General features: G+C 41.6%; 1 protein-coding gene across 5 annotated transcripts in view; it reads right to left on the bottom strand.

Annotated features, from left to right (window-relative positions):
- EPHA4 (EPH receptor A4) overlaps positions 1-23,902 on the bottom strand; it is a 142,796-nt gene that overhangs the window by 6,270 nt on the left and 112,624 nt on the right. The window contains exons 9-17 of one of the 5 annotated variants that reach the window (XM_077885324.1): positions 17,591-17,649; positions 15,678-15,791; positions 15,229-15,414; positions 11,013-11,074; positions 10,347-10,556; positions 8,221-8,370; positions 4,653-4,846; positions 1,571-1,755; positions 320-1,266 (exon numbers count right to left, since the gene is read on the bottom strand). In XM_077885324.1, the coding sequence (XP_077741450.1) occupies positions 1,596-1,755; positions 4,653-4,846; positions 8,221-8,370; positions 10,347-10,556; positions 11,013-11,074; positions 15,229-15,414; positions 15,678-15,791; positions 17,591-17,649 (1,135 nt within the window). In that variant the 3' untranslated portion in view covers positions 320-1,266; positions 1,571-1,595. The remainder of the gene's footprint in view (positions 1-319; positions 1,267-1,570; positions 1,756-4,652; positions 4,847-8,220; positions 8,371-10,346; positions 10,557-11,012; positions 11,075-15,228; positions 15,415-15,677; positions 15,792-17,590; positions 17,650-23,902) is intronic. The other 4 variants (XM_077885322.1, XM_077885323.1, XM_077885325.1 and 1 more) reach the window with 4 other exon arrangements.

Genomic DNA, 23,902 nt, shown 5'->3' with positions numbered 1-23,902 from the left:
CAAAGGGCAAGAGGAACTCTGTGTGAGAGAAAGCACGGCCAGCGGGGGTCAAGGTGCCACGTTCCCAAACCTGACTTCAAATGGTTCCTAATTCACTTCTCGGAAGAAGAGCAGGGAAGCCACCCTGGTTTCCATACTGGTCTCTACTCCCGTTGTCAAGAGAGGACCAAACTCTTGAAAGAACCCCAAACTAAACGGTGGACATGAAAGAATATTTATTGGACAGTGTTTCAAATTAGATCGAGTGGAAAAAAAAAGAGTTTTCATCAGGGAGAGATTCATTGCTGGAATTTTTTTTTTTTTTTTTTTTTTGCCTTACCTTATAGGTTTGGGTTTGCTTCTGTAAAGGAGAGAAGTGTCAAAGTTCCCTATTCAAGATTGTCACAGTCCACTATCCATAAGGTAGTTACAATAAGTCCGTAGAGTCCCCAAATATGACTTTATATGGCACAGCCTCAGGCCCAAAGAAACAGACCTTGTTTGTCCAGTGAGGGGGAGGTGCTTGGGTTTTTTTTTATTATTATTATTATCAATTATCATTATTATTATTTTAAATCCACTTTCCTTTTCTTTCCAGCCCCTTATGTCATCATAAGCCACCAGGTGGCCTGAGCACTGAAGGAGCAACACTGATGAGCCAGGTGGTTTTTCACCTCATTGTTCCCCGCGGTAGGAACCAAGCCTTAAAAGCTCCAACTGAGTCCTTCCCCAACGTTCCTGGGCATGGCATTCGTTCCAGTGAAAGCAGGAGGACGGTCCTTGACGCCACAAACACAACACTGCAGTTGTAACTCCCAATGGAGAGATGATCAAGGATGTCTCAGAGAAGCTCAGCGTCTGGCAGCAAAGGCGGCATCAAAACTCGGAGGTGGTGTTCTATTTATATAGGGACGCGTATTTTACAAACTGGTGATGGACGGAGCACTTCTGAGAAACAATTTGTTCCAGGTCTAATTCAAACGACGGCTGTCATTTCTGTAAGCCCCACGGTTCCGGAGATCCGGATGCCGAGCAACGCTGCCGGGATATTTTTTATTTTTCTCCTTTAATTTCAGAGGGCGAAGACGAAGTAAAAAAAGTGCAGTTCTTCAATTAAAGTGCATGGATGAGGTAAACTAATTTCAAGAGTTTCGAGTTTAGTCAGTACTGGCTCAGACGGGAACCATCCTGCCGTGGATCTGTTGCATTTGGGTTCTCATCGCCTGGACGCTGCTCAAAATCTTGTTCTGGTGTGTGACGGCCGTGATGCCGATCCTCGCCAGGTCCCTGCAGGTCGGGGGAGAAAAAAGAGGGAGAGGAGACAGTTGGGAGCGGGGCAGGAGCTCGCGTCCGGGCTTCATGCAGACACACATTTGAAATCAGCCACAATCCATACAGCACAACAAGGCAGGTGTATTAGGATGTTTAATTAAGCAATTGAATGCGACAATGTAGGTGCTTTAGAGGCTGTGTAAAATTATATTCAATCAAAATGAAAGGCATTCCAGTTTTTTCTTTTTTTTTTTAAATGAGTAGGATGATAATGCAGCTCAAAGCAAAAAAAGAAAAATACTATTAAATCTAGATTTACCCTTTGGTGTTACATCGCTGAGTACTTACTCCTGGTTCATGTGCACTACAGCCTCTAGTGTGGTATAACCAGCAGCCGTGAAGTTATCCTTATATCGGTCCATTTTAATGGCCTGGAGCCAATCGCCCACTGATACCACGGCGGAGAATTCAGGGGAGCTTGGGTCCAACAAGGCAGTGTTAGGTCTGGCGATGGGATGAGAAAGTGTAGACAGAAGGACTATCAGTGAGATGGCAAGACTCGGAGGTCGGATGGCCTAAGACAGGCACTGACATGCCAAGGGCAGGCTTTTTTAGAGGGACTACCTATCGTCCCATGTCACCATGTGTTTTTTGGCCCTGGATTTCACAAAGTTGCTAAGAGCATGTTATCAATCGCTGGATCTGTTCTTAATTCCACTTCCCACGTTTGTTTTAGGTGGACCTCTTAGTACACGAATGATCACACAGGTCTCTTAATATCCTAGCCTGGGGTAAAGATTGCAGGAGACCTGGTGGCAGAAACTGGTTCAGGCTTTGCAGGAAGAGTGCGGTCCCTGCCAGCCCTGCCTATTACATACTTCAGGACAGCAGCTATGGAAACCCTAGCGAAGTGTAAGGCAAATTGTGAGCTTGCAACTCGCCAGGCCTGATGAAGTGGGAAAAAACAGCAAGAGTTCAAGTCCAGCATGCTCCCAGCTAGGTTTGCAGGCAGGTTCAGCGCCTTCAGACAGACCTGGGACAGCAGGGAGTTCATGCCCTCTCGAATCAGCCCATGCCTGACCAGCACGTGTGCCAAGAGGGGAAGGAAGGACAGCCACTTTGATCACCGCTTGGATTGCGGAATGTGCTTCTCGTATTCCCTTGCTGGGGCTCTTAAATAGTCATTCCAATGAATTCTGAGCACTTCTTATTAAGTTATTTATTAGTGTACACATTTCTCAGGCCAGGTGTTTAATGTTAGGTCATTGTCAAGAGTGACTACAGTTCAAGGCAGGGATTTTGCTGTTCCTCACGACACCGACAGATGAGCAAGTATCTATTTATGGGAGCATTTGTTAAGAGAATTATACTCATCTTCATCATCAAACTACTTAGTAATCATTGAGGGTATTTTATATTACCTTTACTTTAATCACCTGTACAGAGATATCGCTGGTCATTTAGTTAAATGTTCCTGAACTACCGTTTCCCTAGAAATTATGGAATGTGGTTATCTTAACATTTGACCTAATTTTCATCCTGAGACTGTGTTGCTAGAATAAAAATATTAAATCAGAATATCATCACCACTGAATTTTTGGCCAAAAAATTATTTTCTTGTGGAAACAAAACTAAGTCACTGTTAATGTCTTGGTTAATTTTCTATGTAGCACAATTAAGCCAATGCCATTGTTTATTTTATAATTTTTACTTATTCCTTTGATTGATATCACTTCTTATATAACTGTTTTAACAAAGATTTATCAATCGTTTTTGTGTCCACATAGTAGCTTGCTTTTGTGATCTTTTATGTACATTATTTCAATTAAGTTTCTGAGTAAAACTCTATGTTTTTATGACGAGAATAATCAGGATTTAATTCTTCCCCCAAAAACAAGTGTCACCACACAGAATTTTAAGCTTTCGTGTTAATGTTAATAAATAACATTTATCATGAGACAAAGACCAATAGTTTGCATTTCTAACTTTAAGCCAAGAGCATTAATAGGGCAACATGTAGGCTCTAGGTACCTGACAAGGTCAAAATGACCTTAGGATGAAAATATCCTCGTTTCATATCCATTAACTCTAAGGGTCATTCTTAAGCTTGTTCTGGAAGTCTTTGTAGTTTTTGTGGAACACCAGGACATTTGCCTAATTTTGTGCTGAATCACATGCAATGTTATACTACATCCCATTATCAGCAAGCGGTAATAAGCATCAAAGCTTCTGAAGTACCATCAGTGAGAAAAATTTAGTATTGAGAGGAGTATATCCAATAACTCAATTTGTTCTCAATTTGTTCTGCATCACGGTACAAAGCACACATAATGCAATATTAGTAACTGAAGACTTTATGCTAACAGGAGAAGCACCAAGTACCAATAACTGGCCTCAGGACCCTCAAACAAAATTTACGGGATTTGGAGCCAGAGATTCAAAAGCTGAAGGAAGTTCACCTTGGAATAGAAGAAGTCAGCTACACCTCTCAGAAAACTGAATAGCAAAAAATAGCCCAGAAATGCCAGGAGTGACTTTTTTTTTTTTTTTTTAAGTCACTTGGTTATCAAGTGGTAGAAATAAGATGTGAATTTAGCCCTGTGTTATTTCAGAAGAGCTTGATCATGATGCTCTTGGGACAGTGCTAAGGGACCTGAAAACCTAAAGAATAGAGGGTATCTCTGCTGTTGGATCTGGATTCTTTTCTTCATGCATTGTAATAATCAGCGTACCCCTTCCCTTCCACGATCATTAGGCTAAGTCTTCAGAAGACTGGAGGAAAAGCTCATAGCGCTGAGCAAGACTGGAAGGTCTTGGCTATCGTGGGGGAAACATTTTCCCATTTTTAACTCAGGGTCATGATGAAAGACAAGCAAAGAAGTACAGATTGGGAGGTGAGTTGATGCCTCACTTCTTGCAGGCCTGAAGTAGCTGGTCATCTTAAATCCTTGAATAGCAACTGTGGTCTCTACCCTTTTGGATGGGACAGGGATCTAGGTATCCTGAACTTTATACTAGTGAGGCCCAGTCTCTAGGTAGAATAGTTCCTGTTGAATTATGGGACTTGCAGTATTCTTACCTCCTTTCTGGACTGATCTAAATGTTCAGGACTAGCATTGTAAAATAAGCACCTTTGCTATTTCCTTGTTGCTGGTTTCTCATTGCTCTTGTTTTTAAATGTGTTTCTCTTAGGATTATTTGAGGCCTGACAGGTGTTAGGCTCTTCAACATGCTGAATGAAACCGTCACACATACTCCATTAGCCGAGAAAGAAGCCACTCCGGTGGCAGAGAGCTGTGCAGTGGCCTCTGACAAATAGGCAGGAATTCAAGTGAGTCACCGCTCGCCTGCCACCTCTAATGTATTATTTCATACATCACTATTAAGTAAGCATGGCCGACCTGGAGCTCTCAGTTCCCGTCCTCTTCAAGCTGTTGGGGTTGCGGATGAGTTTGTCCAACATGTTGACAATCTGCCCGAATTTCGGCCTGTCACTTCTCTCCTTCTGCCAGCAGTCTAGCATCAGCTGATGGAGGGCGATGGGGCAGTCCATTGGAGGGGGGAGCCGATAGCCTTCCTCAATGGCTTTAATCACCTACCGAAGACAACAGAATGGTATGTTAAGCTTCCAGGGAAGCTGTTGCTAGAGCTCCACCCTCCTGACCGGCAAGTTCCCCATACATTAAGCTGCCAGCAAGCTTGAGCATGACAATGGCACCAATTTCTTCACAGAAGCCAAAGCTGGACCTGAGTATTGCTGGCAACAGGGCAGGGAAGCCAGCTGCTGCTACGCAGTGTTCTCGGATGGCAGGCCATGCCAACCTGAAATTCTAAAGTGAAGATGCATCAATGTTCCAAATAGTTAGAACATAATCAGATCAACAACATGGTGGTGTCCTGGGCCTTGGAGATCGCGTGGCAATGACCCTCCCCCTTCCGCTATCCAGCACCAGCTGAACCCTCTTGGCAAAAGAGACTCTAACCTAGTGTTAAAGCTCTTCCTTAAGAAATATTAGTAGTTGCGTCCAAAATGGAGGTCCCTTTGTATCATTTTAAGCCTGTGTTCTCTTTCTCAGACAGCTACAGAAGCCCACCTTCCAGACCTCCCAATCCAGAAGACAACACCTCTCTCTGAAACAGCACTCTCCTCAAACCCTCCAGATGCCCAACCATTTTTACTTTTGGAAGACCACGATACACCAATAGACCAATTCTGTATCTCATTCTCGGTCTCAGTTGGCTGTCAAATGACCCTCTTAAAAGATGTTAGTAAGTAGATTAAAAAAAAAAGTGTCAGCGAAGAAAATTTAAACAAACAAAACTCTTTTAGGGCATTCACATTTTGAAGGAGACCCTTACACATCTAAGGGAAGGAGTTATAATGGTGGATGCTAATTGTCTTACTGGCCAGAGTTCTCCCTGCTTAATAAGATAGAAGTAGTCCATTCAACAGTCTTTCTTCTCATTCTAATTTTTCTAATCTGTCTTTACAGGTATTATATTATGTTTCTTATTGGCATTTTGCTAAGCCCCCCTTCTAAAGGGTGTGAAACCCAGTAATGTAATATTGTATGACTCGTGCCAAATTTGAGAGGAATTATTTCATAACTTCTTGGCTGTTCATCAGCATTATTTATAAGGATCCTATGAAACTCTGAATATACTTTTGTTTGTTTGGAGATTTTTTAAAGTTTTATTTGTTTTAGATCAGTTTGTTTTTTTTTCCTCTCCCTCTCTACCAAAATGGTAGCTGTGAGTCAAACAATGAAAGCTGTAGCCATCTCAATGCGTTGGGTTCACCCCACTGTGGGGTTTAGTCACTGTTAATTTGGTGGGGTTCAGCTTCTATGTATCAGTATGACTATTGTCTTTTTAGCCAGTACACAATTTAACAATCATCCTGTGACTTGTTAAGCCCTCTGATCCTTTTTCCCCATGTATCTCTGCCAACATCCTGTTGTATTAGTACTATTTACCACTCCTTCCAAAGTAGACTTCTATATGCTATCTTACTAAACATAATTCTATTTATTTTTAGCAATTACATTAAGTCATTTTGATCTTCTGACTTTCTTTTATCTTTCCAGGTGTATGGTGTTGACTCTAGACTTGATGAAAACATTTTACATTGAATTGATGAGAATGAGAGCAATATTGGGCTAATGCCAGGGTAACACAATTTGTTATAAACCCTCAGACTGCTTAATACTCTTTCGTTAGCTCCCTCTCTGCTGCCAGCTTGGAAGATGGCTTGTGGGTTAACAAAGCATATTTTCTCAGTTTGCTGCTGAATGTTGGGGGGAGGGGGCTGAAGAGCAAAACAAACAAAAAACTTGGTAAGTTTGCCATATTTTCAATGGTTATTTTGATTCTATTCACCATATGCCAAATGAATTCTACTGATGAAAGTAATTCCCGAATTACATTTCCTATTGATCCCTGTTCTACACAGAACCCAACAGAGACAAATACATGTGAATGACAGATCAATATTATTTGTGGCAGAGAAATGGCTTCAGACGTTCTTCATGGATAAAGCCAGATAACTGAGAGTTTAAAGCAATAAAAATTGTTTTCATATTTTATAGAAACTGTCAAAACTACAGGTCTGAAAATATTTAGGGCACGAAAATGGACAGCACCTTTAGATCTTCTGCTTTTATGCGCATTTGGCCATGACTCTCAACTGAAATGAAGTTTAAGTAGTAAACCATTAAATGAGTAAATGTATTCATTACTTGCTCATGTAGGTTGTTTTTATCCTTCTGAAAGTCTCAAATCTGAAACTAAACGTTGCTGCAAGGTAGGACCTGGAAGATGTCTGTGGCACAATCACACCAATCAATAGATTACACACCACTCACTTCTATAGTTTCTTTCCAGCCTGCAATTACCTATCAGTTATGCCAACTGCTGGCTTTCTTCCTATCTGTGTGAACCTTTCTTTGTAACTTACAGATAACACAATGTCAACACTATCCTTACTCTTAATCTAGTTAGAGTCTTCTTTTTGCCCCACTAGACACGGAGTGCATTAGCTTCTCCATTGCTCTGAACAATCTTTTTTGATAAGGCAACCAGCAACCTTGAGTGCTCATTTAACGGTCAAGACTTTGCAACTTCCTGTTGGTCCAGGACAAGGCAGATGGACAGGGGGCATTCCACATCAGAGAGAATTTTGTCAGAGATCTTTTTCCAAACTATTGTTTTTATTGATGAATTGAATACCATGCCTCTGTAAACACTCTCTGCTAATATTTTACTTCACATGCATAACTAACAAGTGTTCTAGGAAGACCCCCTGGTCTAAGTTTTTTGTTTTTGTTTTCTTTCCTCTTTTGCACTGGAGATGTTTGTAATTAAATTCTATTACTCTGGAATCTTATTAGTGTCATTATTGAATGCTTTTCTGAAATTGCAGGCATTGTGGATACTCCCTTATGAAGTAGTCCAGATGGTACATTTAAAGGGATGTGCATAATTTACAAAGGGTCATTTAGTGAGGCTTTATTTTAGAGTCCTCAAGGGGCAAGCTCTAATTACAACTATGCCAGCTCTAAAATATTCACTAGTTTTCTTCCAATAAACCCTTGGAGTCAATTTTTTCACATATGAAATTTGTGTTTTTCCTATTTCCTTGTATTTTATTAAGATTCAAAGTTGAATTTTGTTTCAGCATGCATTTGGCATTAATCAAGTAAAATACTGTTCCTTATCACTGACCTATCCATCTATGCATCTACCTATAAATCTATCAAATCTGTCTTCCATACTATCCCATTTAGGTCATGTAAATTTGGGCCTTGAAATCCATGACCCAAATGTTTAACCAGATTACTACATGAGCTTGTATTGAGAATCCTGAGTTTTGTGTATCATTTCCAGCTCAGCCCTCACTCCATCATACCATGATGCAATTGTCCCTGAATCTCAAGGCAAAGACACATATTTTAGAACATAAAGACTCACGTCTTGATTGGACATATCCCAATAGGGTCTCTCTCCATACGACATCACTTCCCACATAACGATTCCATAGCTCCATACATCACTCGCTGATGTGAATTTACGATAGGCAATTGCTTCTGGCGCGGTCCACCGGATAGGAATCTTGCCACCCTGTGAATATTCAAGCCATAAGTTATCCTCTAAGTACACCACTGATGTGCCATTTTAGTCACTGAATGTTGTTACTGTTTGCCAAGCAGGACAACAACATTCCTGAGATAGCTCTCCAAACAACAATAAGAGACTTGTTTATTTTAACTGGTCTTCTAGGTTGAGATACTTCTCCTCACATGTTTTCTTTTGTTATAGGGAAGTGAATAAGTAAACTGTTTAATTATTTTTAAAAAGTGTAGCTCTTATCTGAACTCTACTTCAGATGTAGAAGAAAGGGAATTTCAGTTTTTTCAAAATGCATATGTCATCATGGTATATCAATGGATGGATGTGCAGCTGATACTCATTTTGACTTCTTGTTGGAGTCTCTCAGTCAGCAGCCCAGAGGCAATATTTAATATTGTATCTGAAATCATGAACTAAGGAAGTTAAATATGAGCATTTCTATCCACCACACTGTGATCCTATTTTTATATAGCATGAGAAACATGTTTAACATGACTAGAAGATAATACATTACATAGGCTCTTAGAGGAAGCCAAATACCAGCTCTAGAGCTGTTATTGTCTGCAATAGAGTGAGGACACCTGCAAAAATGGCAAAGCAATTGAATATTACTCAGGAAAAGTTTAAAGTGCTGTTTTTGGGGGAAGGGGATGTTTTGTTTTTTTTGTGGGTTTGTCTAGGTTTTGGGAGGGCTTGGGAGGTTTGTTTTTTTTTTGTTTGTTTGTTTTGCTTTTGTTTTTGTTTTTGCCTCAACTGTGTATCGTTTGATTATGCTTATGTGAAAGGTATTTTTAATCGAGTCTCAAATTTCTTAAGATTTCACCTGGGGAAATTAATTCAACTTGAATTCAGACTTTTAAGCTGTTCAAGAGAACATCATTTGAAAGTTCGCTTTACTAAGACTCCCACACAAGACAATAAATTGTACTAGAAATTACATTGAATCACTGAAGTTTACTCTGAAAACCCAGTGTGTTACACTTGTTCCATACAGAAGGCCACTTGTGCTGCCTTCTACCTTCCTTAATTATTTGGTTGAGGTTTTACGTATGTAAATGTATCATTCTAGAAGCCTCCTTTAACTTTCCTCTTTCCAAATACTGGAAAAAAATCAGCAATCTTTAGCATTCACAAAGATGCATTCTTTCCTAAGTGAACAGACTTGCAATTCAAAAGTGGATATACGGGTAAGAATCAAAACTAGAGTCAAAGAAACTGAACACTACTAGGAAAAATAAATAACCGACCAACCAACTAGCCAAACAAACAAACAAAAACAATGCTTAAGATTGCTAATGCAAAAAGAGCATCAAAGTAGAAAAATGCCTAGTAACTGTCTGCTTCCCATTGATTTTAGCAGTGCCAGCTCTAATGGCCAATAATTTTTATGATTCTGTTTATTCCATTAGTATCTTATATTCAGATTGTCTGGCTAAGATAGCCTAGCCATTAACTGTATACTGATAACTCTTAACAGTGCCCTAATCCAGCTTATCTACCACTAGTAAAATGAAGGTAATTAGATACTAAAAATTCTTGCACTGTGTAAATGTTTTATAAATCCTGTCTATACATTCTCAGATTCAGTAGCCAATCAACTAGAAACATTCATCTGTCATGTTTAAAATAAGGAAATTTTTTTAATAATAGAAAAGAACTAAAGGGAACATTTAAAACAGACAGGAAGGAGGGAAGGAGGGAAGAAAGGAAGGGAAAGAAGGAAAAATTAAGTGTGAAAAATGCAATAATAAGTAAAGCTCTAGTTTGCTGTTTTTAAAGTAGTCACATATATCTTGAGGCAGTTTCAAAATCCCTCAGAAACACGGCTTAAAAATGAATGCATGGAAATGAAGAGATTCTGAAGGATGAGTAAACTTAACAAAATCGCAAAGGGCTTAAACATCAAAATGAGAAAAGAGGAACAGTTTCATCAGAGTCAAAACCCAGAGGTCAGAAATCCTCCTTACCCTGGTGGTGTAAGCTGCTTCCGGATCATCCTCAAGCACTCGCGACATGCCAAAATCAGACACTTTGCAGACCAAGTTGCTATTGACCAGAATGTTCCGTGCAGCTAGATCTCGATGCACATAGCTCATATCAGATAAGTACTTCATCCCAGACCCGATGCCACGAAGCATGCCCACCAGCTGAATGACAGTAAATCTGCCATCATTCTTCTGCATAGGAAAGGAATGAGAAACAATCTCATTAGCATTAGGCCAAATTAATTTTCACCAAGCATTTATTACTTGGATCTTTTTTGATATCTGTATCAAGTACGCAATGAAACTCAACATTATTTCCGGGCCTTTCTGATCAGAGTCACTAATTCTCTCTCTAGTAGAGTGCATCCTAGGAACTGAGTTTGCTTCCTGTGGTAGATGGAAATTATCCAACTGTAATGAATCTATGGCTCAAACAGCCCCACAATGCAAGAATAAATCTAATGCTACCTTCACTGAACATGGATTATTTAATAGCCTTTAAAAATCACATCATTCTCTATGTCTTCTCTTCTTCCCTTGCCCCATTAAAAAAGTCCATGAATACAACCAAACAGAATGGACACAAGGAGTCTGTTGGAGTTTTCTAAATACCAACATTCTTGGGTTTAATATAAAGTAGTCACGTACCCTGAGGAATGCATCCAAGGAGCCATTCTCCATGTACTCTGTTATGATCATTACTGGTTTACCTAGAGTTTTCAGAAAGAAAAACACAAACCCTTGATGAGCACTGCAGTTAATGAGATAAAAATGGGCTGTGCACAATTTTACTGCCAAGACACCTGTCTTGCACGATCTAATTTAATTAAAACAAGCCAAGCTTATGCCTCAGCTGTGGGGAGCTAGGAATGAAATATTAAAAGGACGAGTAGGTTTAAATTCCATCTGGAAGGTTAACCCTTTGGGTGGCTTGTTGACAAGGTCTTTAGCTAAAGTGGCCTCCGGTATCCAGGGAGCACATGAACAGATAATTGCTCTCTCAAGCAAAAGGGGAAGAAGATAAATGGGCCGGCCTGTTTAAAGGCGAAAAAAATCTTTAGGATAATTAATTTATTTTGTTCCCAGAAGAGCCACTTGTGTGATGCTAAAGGAATCAATGGACAGAGAAACTTTTTTACTTATTTAGAGAAACTCAAGTTTCTGGGAGCAGTAACTACATCAAATACTTCATTACTCAGGCACATCTTAAAGCTGGAGCATGTACAATATTAACTCCCCCCACCCCCACCTCCACCGCTCCCCCACCCGCCTGCCTTGCTCAGGTCAGAAGCTATATCCTTTCTTTTCCCTTTCTTATCTACTAAAACAAAAACAAAAACAAAAACAAAAACAAAAATCCACTTCATTTCCTCCCTTAAGCTGATAGCCTCAGCAACAACAAAAAATAAAAATCAGAGAAAAAGGTTCAGCAAATTATTTCATCTGAGACAGCAAGTTAATTCAGTACTAGAATATCCTTGCTCCCCCTCATTATCCCCCCACCCCTACAAAAAGAACAAAATTATTTTAAGGTTTGGTAGTAAGTTGGGGGGAAACAATACTCTCATTCCACTCTAGTTTTCTTTCTGAGGAACTTTGGAAATATGAACCATTCTTTAGTTTCTTAATTGCTGGCAATGGGCTCAAGTTCTGAAATTCCTTCTTTCTAAATGGTATTTGCAGGAGGGTGGGGTAGGGGAGCATAAATGCTCCATATTTTACTAAAGGATGGGTTAAAGCTGAGAGGAACATTCCCTGGGAGGAAAAGAAAATGCTAGTTTGATGAATCAAAAATATTCACTTTCATCGATGTACTTGTGGACGGTTTGGATTTAGACATTCAGTCTAAGGGAAAAACAGACTGGGATGTCACTGCTGAAAAGTTTCCTCTATTATTCTAAACTAATACCTTTCCCACCCAGAATAGATCCTGTTCTGAAAGGCCTTCATTTCAGAGGCAAAAATTAGGAAGAACAGAAGTTTTTCATTTCAAAGCAGTCCAAGTTACTATTTTTTTTTCATCGTGTTTTTGGTGTCATGTCTAAGAAAGCTTTCCAAGGTAAAACTTTTGGATGAAGAAACAATACCATGGAGACTTCATTTTCAGTGATGAATGAAAGCTGGCAGACGAACCGGAAAGTGTGGTGTAATCAAAGGATGAACAAAACCCACTTCCGGTCTCTCCCCTGGGCTGGAGGGAGTGGTCTCTGGACACCTTTTCTGTCCTCCCTCAATATAACGCATACGAAGGCCTTAGTTTTAGACTCCTTGACCCTCTACATCTGTGGCCACAGACAGAACCAGTGCATCTAAGTGAGTTTTAATGAACCCGCCTCAATCAAAAGATACTTTGTCAACTAATGAGAAAAGGTTGACTCTCTTGCATTAACACCCACTCCAATTTCACCAGATCTCTCTGGAAGGGTAGACAAGAGAGTGGAAGACCCAAAAGAAGAGGATGGGGGTGGGGGGAGCTAGTGGAACCTATAGTCTCGTCAATTTAAAAAGTCACTCAAGTAACTGCCTGTAATGAATACACACGCTTCGACGTCAACTTTGCACCCTTACACCTCCCTCCTCTGAAGGTTGGCACCATCTTTGCAATTTTTCTGCATTCCTTCTTCAGTTTATTAAAAGTATCCATTTGTCAGAATCTTTATGAGCTCTCCAAGAGAAATAAAGATGAATGTCTCCGTAAGCAGAGGGGCTTATAAAATGGATCTCAGCTGGGCTCGGGGATGGATGTAGCTCCTCCCCTGCAACAGGCAGGGATGTGGTGGGGGGAGGCCAGGGTTGGGGCCGGGGACAACTCCTCGGGTGGAAATTTTAAATCATTTTAATTCAGTGACAACTGCATTATGCAAATGCATCCAGTCGTTTATAACAGTTACAGCTGTAATAGCTACGGGTTTTAGAGGCGCGGTGGGACTTTAATACAAAGATCCCCTGTTTCTTCTCTCTTCTGCAGAGGTGCTATGAAAATCACTGTCTGCAGCAGGAAAAACACCCCAAGCTGAACAGAGTCTCCTTTTGAGAGAATGGACCTGCAGAAGTATTTAAACAGAATGTTATCTTTCAATTAAAGTAGTGGAGGGCTCTGGGCAGCCCCAAAGGCCACGGGCAACAGAAAAATATCCTGTCTGTAAAACTAATCTTAAAAAGCAAATAGAGCTATTCTATGCTAATTATAGCCTTCGCTTTAGGTGGAAAATTATATACCCTTAGGTAGGAACCAAGGTTCCGTTTCTGAAGGATTCTGATGATGGGGAAAGGAGTCCTTCTTGAGACGTAAATAATAGCCGTTAACACTTAGGGAAGTTTTCTGTTGTTGTTGTTTAAATTTGCCAAGCGTTATGCTAAATACAGGAAATATTTCATCCAAAATAACCTGAGGCAAGTTCTTTTTCTGTGGTATAGGTGAGTAAACCACCAGCTTGAGCCACTAACTAGGCAAGACCACAGGTGCTGTACTAGCAGAAGCACCCACAGAAGCACCCACAGGCTAAGGGCTCTGGTCTTGGGGCTGAAGGGTCTCTAAGTCTGCTCTAAGTCTGGACCTGCAGCTTTGATTTACCTTCCTACTCTTTAGAGATGCGAACTCACTAGGCCCCACCCCACCTGCTAAATCAAACCTGAGGATGCAGTCCAGGAAGCTGGTTTAACACATTTTCCAGAATTCTGACCTATGTTTGAGGACCTCTGAATGAGTGTACACTTTCTCTCACGTTTCAGTAACCTTATTTTCTCTTCTTAAAGATCACGGACTCTTGTGTCTCATTTCCTGCTCTGCCCCAGACCTTATGTTCAAAGTTTACTTTTTTTTTTTTTAGATTTAATTTATTTATTTCATGAGAGACACACAGACAGAGGCAGAGATGCAGGCAGAGGGAGAAGCAGGCTCCCTGCGAGGAGCCCGATGCGGGACTCGATCCCAGGACCCCGGGATCACACCCTGGGCCGAAGGTAGATGATGCTCAACCACTGAGCCACCCAGGTGCCCCCTTTGCTCCCCACTGCCCCCTTCCACCCACTCTGTGCATGTTGAGTGAGGATGCTTGTCACAGGCACCTTGAATCAAGTGAGAGGAACCTTGGCCTTTCTGGAGACATGGCCCAGGGGCTTACAAGATCTTGACTTGTAGTCAAGTAGTAGGTATTGCCACTCCTGGAACAGAGCCACGTTCAATAGCAATCACTTCAGCTGAACTGTCCATGTGGTGCCTTATAAATTGGTCTTAGCCAGCCTTACAGATGTATTCAGGGTTTGCTTCACAAAATGCATCTGTTGAGCTGTGTCGTATTTTAACTGAAGCGTGGTTCACAGGCTTGGCGAATGCTAATAGGCTAAAAAAAGGGAAGGTTCATCCAGGTGTTACTGTAAATAGGTGCTGAACAGCAACAGCCATAAATCAGTCCGAGCAGACAAGCAAATCCCCCAATATAATAAAGATTTCCAAGATTCACTCCCTGCATCTGGAACTGAAGCTTCGAGCACAAGGTGTGGCGAGGTTTTGTTGTGTTTTATATGAAAAGTACTTAAATTTTATTTTGCTTACCATCTGCTTGCGCCTACTCTGTGACAATCAGTTTGGTCTAGCGGAGGTTTGAAAGATGGCGAGGCATACCAAAAATCTGCAATATTAATTTCCCTAAAATCTCACGCAAGCTGCCTTGGAAATAGGGAATCAGCCTAAACCGTAGACCCATTGAGAGCTGACTACAAGATTAATGACTTGTCCTGCACTGATTTCCTCCTATTAGCAATCAGTGGGTCTGCTCCATCTGTCATTTCCCTGGAAAGAAAATGTGTGTTTAATTTGCCAGTAACTTCTAAGTTGGCTTTGCAAAGGGAGCGACCCACATACATTTGGTGACAACGCCTTCCAAGTGAATTATGTTCGGGTGGTCAAACTGTCCCATGATGCTGGCCTCACTCAGGAAGTCTCTCCTCTGTTTGTCTGTATAACCAGCTTTCAGTGTCTTGATGGCTACACAGATCTCTCTCTTGCCAGGCACTTTGAGACGCCCGCTGCATACTTCGCCAAATTCACCTTTGAGAGAGAAAATGAATCAACTATGGTCCAGAAACACATTCAAGATGAAAGAGTAATAGCTAACATTTGTTGAGTACGTCTTACATGCTGGGCCCTGTGCTAATGTTTTACATAGATCAAGGAAATTTAATGTACACAGATATTTACATATATACATGTATATGCAACAACATTCATACATATTTGTATAATCCGCATAGGCATATTTAGCATCTACAAAGAAAATAGGCTAATTATTCAGGAGACACTCAGACACTTACCAACTCCTATGACTTTTTCAATCTTAATGCAGGAGGCGTCGATTTCTTTGGCAAATTCTCGAACTGCTTGGTTGGGATCTTCATATGTAAAGGGATCCACATAAGTTCTAACACCTAAGTAATACACATGCGATAGGATGGCTGAACACTTCTCAATAACCACTAATAAACTTCAGTTGTCCGGGTCTAAAAATACTTAGTACAGAAAGTGTTCTTAGCATGACAAAAATGCTTAGCATAGACATACGAAAATGTTTAAATACTTGCTCTGGTTTTCATTAGTGGGTAAACAAAGAATTGTTAGCTACTTAAGAGGCTACAGCTCTACTGACTTCCTGGAATGTCTTCACACTTCAAGGATGAAATTTGAAAAACAACCCATCCAATGGAGGAAAAGAGAGTTTGTGCAAGAAAATTTGGAATGTGTTCGCTGAACACTCGTCCAGATCAGTTGCTCATGTCCTACCCACCAGCTCAAGCTATCCCTTCTTAGGGAAGACAACTGGAACTTTCTTTCTCAATTAGCAATGTCTACAGGGTGCCCCCTTTTGCCCAATATCTGGACCGATTAATCATGTGACCAATAATTAACAAGTGAAGATTAAAGCTAGGTTAAAACAGATCAGAGAGATAACACCAGCTAGCTGATTTGAGAATTAATCGGACCTCTGCTTTTATTCTGCTTTATAAAGAAGGTGCTATTACTAAAGACATTGACGTTCATCTGGAAGCTTCAGCTGGAGAAAATGTTGTTGCCTCATTGTGAATGGTTTGAATACCAGGAAGTGTAAATTCAGCCAAACCCTACAGTCAACTTGCAGCCTAAATCCAGAATGTGAGCACTGAGCCCAGAGATGTCTGGGACGAGGAGCATTAGTAATTATTGGTAATGCTCCTTTCCCTGCCAGAGCTCCTCGGACTTTGGAGCACAGATTGGGCATGCCCTTGATTTTCCAGAACTGTCAGTTTTGTCCTCATTCAAAAATAAATAATAATAATAATAATTAATTAAAAAAAAACATATACTACATGCAAATCTTAAAAATATGTTCCTGGAAAGAAAACAAGGTGAATAAATAGAAGGTTGTCAGATATCCCACATCCTTTATCACTTTATACGCTGTAGCCAAGAAACTCTCAAGATGATTCTTCCTACCCATGGTCTCTGTCTTCCTTTTTTTTCCCTGTGCTGTCCAATAGTGTAGCTATTATCCATGAGTTGCTATTTAAATGTAAATTAGTTAAAATTAAATAAATTTAAAATTCACTTTCTTATTCACACTTGCTACTTTTCACATACTCAGAAGTGCATGTGGCTCTTGGCTGCTGTACTGGATATACAGACAGAGAACACCACCATCTCAGGAAGTTCTATATTGTGCTCCAGGAGAGTCATCAACCTTGTCCATTTAAGAGTCTTCTATCTTGCTCACTTCGTTCCAAGGCCAGTTCCTCAAATTTATTCTTCGACCCCCAAATAACCAAAGTACATTAAAGAAATATTAGTAGCCCTGAAAGCCATAGCAAATATTTTGGGGGATGGGGCAAGTTCCTTGAACTTCTTTCCCCCCCCCTTCCAAATTTTATCTTATAACATGAGAAAAATTGTGACCTGTTAAGTCTCACCACCCAGCTACAAAAATGAGCCAGCAAGACCGATGATTTTTCAGGGTGGAGAATAAAGTAAGGAAAAAGAAAAATCTAAAGGAGTTTCCCCAACCCCCGTCTTTAATCTCACTTGAAATAATCCCAAATCACTTATGTCGGTTGGATACCCTGAAGTTCATTATTTAGATAATTCTGTGAAAGGACTATAATATTAATAGCCCATATGAATCTAATTTAGGCATTTCTAAACTAAAAACATGAGACATGCTCTAAAAATAAAATTATTTTTAATCCAATTTCTGTACCTTGATTCAAATGTTTCTCTTCATCTGCTTCTTGTTTAGCTTTACTGTATTTACTCCGTCTATTAGAAAGAAGAAAAAAAAAACAACCCCCACAATTATTTTCAAAAGTTATATGCCATTAGTCCTTTGCTACCATGCTATAAGTCAGGCAAATTCACTGTGTACATTTCACAGATAAGTAAAACTGAGGTTTATGGAAGCAAAATAATAAGGTGAATAACTGTCACTTTGGTGGTGAATAATGGTTTCAAGCACAAGCAGTCAGAACCCAGAGTCTCTGTTCTTAACCACAATACCAAATTGAAGTGACAGAGCAAATATTTTATAATATAATTTCAAATCTCTAGAATAAATTTATCTTACTGAAGACAGATTATAAGTTTCTTGGCTAGTTTCCCCATGCATACTCTGAATTAAAATTAGTTTCCATGGGAAAATTCTACAGAAATCAAGTGGCAATAATCTTCACTACATGTTAGGTAACAGTAAGTCCTGTTGCTATAACCACAATAACCACGACCACAAAAGACTCATTATCATATTATATGATATTCTTAAAACAATAGTTTTTGTGGTTATTGGTTTCAGCTGCTGCTTACAAACTCCTAAATTATTAATGAAAATTTAAAAGGTAAATATTTGCTTTTTACTGTATTACATTCCTTAAGTGTTTGTAGAAAACGTGCAGGAGTAAAAACGGGAAGTTTCCATTTGTAGCTGAATTATCTTTCCAAAGAGATGGGGTATGGTCTTATAATTGGAATTCTGTTTTAAATGTCCTAAAGACATGAGATTGTGGGGGTGGGGGAGCTGGATGGCTCAGTTGGTTGAGCACCTGACTCTTGATTTTGGCTCAGGTTATGATCTCAGGGTTGGGGGATCAAGCCCCACATGGGGTCCTGTGCTAGGCCTGGAGTCTGCTGAAGATTTCCGCTCTGCCTCTCCCTCTGCCCCCCATTCCCCACCCCCGCCACCCCTAACGCTCACACTATCTCTAAAATAAAAAAATTTAAAAAAAAAGAAGAAATGAGATTTGAGTGTTATAAAAGTCCTGGAAATCAGAAATCTTGAATATATATCAATCTTAAATGAATAATTTTGATACATTATATGTGTATGCATGTGTCTATATATACATGTAAATGTGTTTGTCACACGAATCGAAAAATCAACTCAGTTGGTATGACAACTTTCTACGGTTTGGGAAGATGAGGCCAAGTAAGTGGATAAAACGTGTATATTTATGTTTCTGTCCACGATGTAAAGTCCACCTTGGAGTTCCTCTCATGTTTTCTAGGAGTTTCACAGGCCAGGTGGGTCGAGACTTTTGTAGATGAGGAATCTAACAGATGACCTGCAGGCCACAGAGCATCTCAACAGTGTGGCCCCGTCAGAGTCTAGAAACCTGACCCCCTGATCTCTGAACAAGCAGAAAAGGATGGGATGATGGCAGAGAAGAGACCACAGCAGAGAAGCCCATGTGGCCCTTGAGGTGACCAGACAGGAGCCCCAGCGCCATCCCCACATCCCCACATCCGCTCCAGATCCTCTGCCAGGGGGAAGCCGGCGGATGTCCCTCCCTGGGCACTTCCCCTGCAAATAATAGTATCTTGCACTTTCCCACTGCATTTAGCTTTCCAAGGTGCTCGGACACAGCATCATCCCCTCCGCAGACTGTTTACAAAGCAGGAACCAGAGACTCAGTCACTCCAGTGAAACCACCAAGTGTGTGGAATCCAGTCCCAAACGATAGCCTGCGTTTGTACTTTGCTTTTAACTTTTTACAGAGCCATCATGTCTATTACTTTTTTAAGGATTTTATTTATTTATTCATGAGAGACACAGAGAGGCAGAGACACAGGCAGAGGGAGAAGCAGGCTCCATGCAGGGAGCCTGACGTGGGACTCGGTCCCGGGTCTCTAGGATCACGCCCTGGGCCGAAGGCAGGCGCTAAACCGCTGAGCCACGGGGGCTGCCCTCATGTCTATTATTTAATTGCATCTTTGCAGCAAGCCCATGGAAGCAGCCAGGCGGACAGACCCACACTCAGTTCCACGGTACAGGTGAGGGGGGCGCGTGTGGGAGGCAAGCGGTCCCCCCCACCCCCCCACGACCCTCGCAGCAAGGACGGGAGTGCAGCTGCCCAATCTGCTCACGGTCTCACCTGCTTCTCCTACTACAGAGGAACTCACATCAAGATCTCGGGTGAGAGTTATTATAATACTATATTTTATTATCAGTAAATCCACTTAAACTGGGTTCCGCTGCTTTCAGAATCCACTGCTTCATGAAAGAAGCGGAACACGGTGAAATGTCCTGAAACCCAACGTTTGCCGTGAAAGATGGAGCCCCCTCCGCCCCTCTCCGCCCCCTTCCCCTCCTAAAGGAAATATAAGAGTGTAAGGTCAGGAACTATGAAAACAAGATTTTATGTCGGGGAAACGCGTGGCTCGGTCCCAGGGGTGTGATAGGGTCCTGCCAGCCTGAGCGATTGTATCTTATCAGAGCTCCTAAAAGCATTATCTAAAATTACAAGTATATCTCTTGAACCACTTTAGATCGCCAATACTGATTTGAATGTCTTTCCTTTAGAGAAGCAAAACAAGGCGCAGAGCTTTGGTACCAACCCTGAAATGCCAGGGAGTTTGTCAAAAACCCTGTAACGGGCCTCCCGCTGCCCAGGAGGGCAGTTATCTGTTTTACATCAAACACATGCATTAAATACGTGCAGAGCCAGAGGAAATGCAAAGTGGCAGGGATCATTAATTATAAGGCCGACACGCCCATCCCCTCCTCTGACTCCTAAACCCAGTAGGAGGAATTAAAGCCGAGGCCAAGGTGTATTTTTAAAGAAACTCCTTGACTTGCAGTGTTACTTGGGGTGGGGGGAGGGGGAACACCCTCCGGGAGCACAGAAGATGTGGAAAAGAAGTACCAGGACTCACTGGGTTAATGGTAGCCTGTTCGCTTTTCTGGAATACCGTGGAAGCTCAAATGCCTAAGTCGGGGCTCTACCTTTGTCACCTGATGACCCTTTCTGCTTGGCTTCGGGGAGGGGGCGGGGAGGAGGACACTGTGTCCCTCATTGTTCCAAGAAAGAAAGCCCATTGAGGTTGGTCGGCCAGGCTGGAGGGAACCACGACAGCCCAAAGAAGTGCTAACCTCTAAATTGACATCCCAGGCGGGGATCACCTGAATGGCAGAAAGAAAGCTTTGTGAAAGGTTTTCTAATTACCGGGACGGGGGAGCTGATTAAACCTGGGCGGGAGGGCAGTGGTTGGCAGGGGAGGCTCCCGGAGGAGGCACTCCGCAGGTGGGGCTGCGACGTGGGGGCCCAGGCCTCCCCCCGCCCCGGCCCGGGTCACAGGGGGGCAGAACCCGGGTATTAGAGGCATTGTGGGCACCAGCGTGAGCCCCCAGCGCGGCCCTCCCCGCCCTGCGTCCTTCTGGCCCCCGACTGTTCAATAAAACAAACAAAACCCCGGCAGGGCAGGGGGCCCCAGCGCAAACCCCGCTTTTATTAAAATACTAACTTCCCTGATCAAGTGGACGGGTTTGATTGATGTGGTTCACTGTTCCAAAACTAATTAGCAAAAGGTAAGTAATTTATGCAGCTAAAGTGCAGATTAAAGAAGATAAAGCAACGTAATAACTAGCACGGCTCCAGGAGGACCCTTTCCAGCGTTTAATGGCATCACCCGTGAAGATTCATAGAAGCCATCCCTCTTTTCCCCTTCCTTAAGCTGTCATTGTCCTCGCAGCAAATGATGTCTGAATGTTCTTCGCGAGCAACATTTTGAAATGGTCGGAACTGAACCGCACGATCGCGCGCAAGTTGTCTCAAAATGTTCCCGCAGCACCATCTGCCCCCTAATTGTATGAATTTACATGACTTCATCAGAGCCAATTTAGGCTACCATTTGAGTGTATTCATTCTTATGTGATCATAATATTCCAATTAGGACACCCGGGAAGATGGATACAGACGGAATAGTCCCTGTTGGCGTGTCACGTGGACACTTAGCTCCCAAGTGGAAAATCTGAGCCTTCGGATGAAGACAAAACCAACTCACGACGTCGGACCTTAGAGCGTGCCTGGGGCTTGCACAGGAGTTCACGTCTCAGCAATGCCACGAGTGGCACGGGGGACCCCCCTGAAGTGTTAGTCTGCTGGGGCTGGCAGGGTGAGCTTTCGACACAGGTCAGTTTTTCAGTTCGGAAGACACGAACATCGATCGGAAGTCAGGAAAGATGGACTTTGGAACTCGTCAGGCAACTAACTAGCTGTGAGAACTTGGTTGAGGTCATTGGTTAACCTGCCCTCCAGGTTCCTGGTATGGAAGGTCCCCGTGTTAGAAAGAGGTAGGTTCCTAAACCCGGGCCATTTGTGCACTTCTTCACAAATTTTACCATCTCCTTTTTTTTTTTCCCTTAAAAATCAAGTCACTTCTTTTTTTTTTTTTTTATTTCTAGTGAAATGGGCACATCTACCCTAACATAAACGGATGTAACAAAAACCCAGTAGCACCAGCAATCATTAGAAGGTCAGTATACAAGCCTCCATGCCTGGTTATCAGAAAATACTTGCCTCCGATCACCAAACTGTCCTTTCGAAATGAGAGACTCATCTTATATTCTAGTCCTTTCTCAAAAGTTGTCCTTACACAATAAAATAGTATTGAGGGAAGACACACTGGCCTCAAGGAACCCGGATTAACAATATTTGGGACATCCTGACGAAATCACTTATAAAGGGGCGGAGGGTCAGGTAAACACAACATGTTCAATTAGTCCCGGATGTTATGACCTTATCATTGCATTTTATGATGCCTATCGTTAACAGTACTTTCAAAAATCACTTTAGAAAGCAGTAAAGTGGTTACACTACAGAGACCACAAGTAAATACCTAGGAACATGGAGCCACGGTACCATGCTGCTGAGAGAATGTACATACGTAATTTGGGATAAATTTTCTAGCATCACTAGATACACGGAGCGCAGTACCTGAACAACCCAACAGCAAGTACAATTCTGTGCTCTGAAAGCTGAAATACTTGAATTCTAATTCAAGGGATGAAGAGCACACTGGTTTTAGACACTTGTTGAAAAAAAAAAAAAAAAAAGCAAGTGGATTTGCTTACAACAACGTGGGTGGTAAAAACATACAATAGGTCTTAAGTCAACTTACTTTGATTTTCATTTTAAATATATAAATAAAATTTATAAATGTGGGGGGGGGGGTTGGATTCTTTCATCGAGATCCCTAAATATTTACTCATCCAAGTGGGCCGAAAGGAAAAAGTAGATCTTCTCATTGAAAAAAATGGATATTACCTTGCCTTGCCTACAGCTCAGGCTTTTCAGTATAAAGATATAATGAAATAAATGCAACAATTGTTATCAAAAAAAAAAAAATAGCAAGATACCAGCTGTGAGCCTGAGGCCATTTCCTCTTTCTTAAACGACAAATTAGCACCAGACAGATTTTTCTTTGAGGTAATCAGGAGGGTTGAAACTTTTCTCACAGTGTGGGTCCTTGGCCTCTACTCCTGAAAAAAAATCTCACATGCCATCACCTGGTGGGACTCAGTTGGAGGAGAATCACCTTATAAGGGATCCCTTTGTCTAGCATGGACTCTGCCATCAACCTTCTGTGGCTCCAAAGAGTGACAAGCAGCCCTATCATTTTCTGGGCCAGGGTGTTCCATTTGTTGCCTTTCCAGAAGGCTGGCAAGATTATTTGGGGGCGCCATTTACCACCTTTCATTTGTACTCGCACTAAAAGCATGGATCAGACTTTTGTCCGCACTCCGTCTCCTCGCTCTTCACCTGTTCTTGTCTCATTTAAACATCTGTAGTCCAATGTGACAGAGCACACAGCCTGCGTGCAGAGAAGAATCAGCTGAGTGCGCATCGGCCGCAGCAAACCCTGTCAGCTACCTGGCTCCAGGCAGCCTTTCCCGTGACAGCTTTATGGCCCACACTAAAGAAGAATCAATAGCAGGGCAAGGGGTTGACATTTCATTTTCTAAAAAGTGATCCATTGAGGACCAATCACCAAGCAGTGTTTATCAGCCTTGGGAAGTGACATTTTTTTTTTAATGGGGGAGAAGGGACAAGAATCATCGCTGGGTAACTCGACAGGCTCAATTCTCTAAGGTAGGGACTCATAATTGGAAATCCAATGAATCCTCCTCTATCAATCCTCCCTTAAAGAATAAAGTGATCAATAAAAGCAGAAAGAAAATTAAGTCATCAAGTGTGCAATTCTATTTTCTATAGCTTCAAGCTTTTAATAAGCTCATCTGCCT

Source organism: Canis aureus, chromosome 36 (assembly GCF_053574225.1).
Source record: "Canis aureus isolate CA01 chromosome 36, VMU_Caureus_v.1.0, whole genome shotgun sequence".
Taxonomy (NCBI): domain Eukaryota; kingdom Metazoa; phylum Chordata; class Mammalia; order Carnivora; family Canidae; genus Canis; species Canis aureus.
This window is presented reverse-complemented; position numbering and strand designations above follow the sequence as displayed.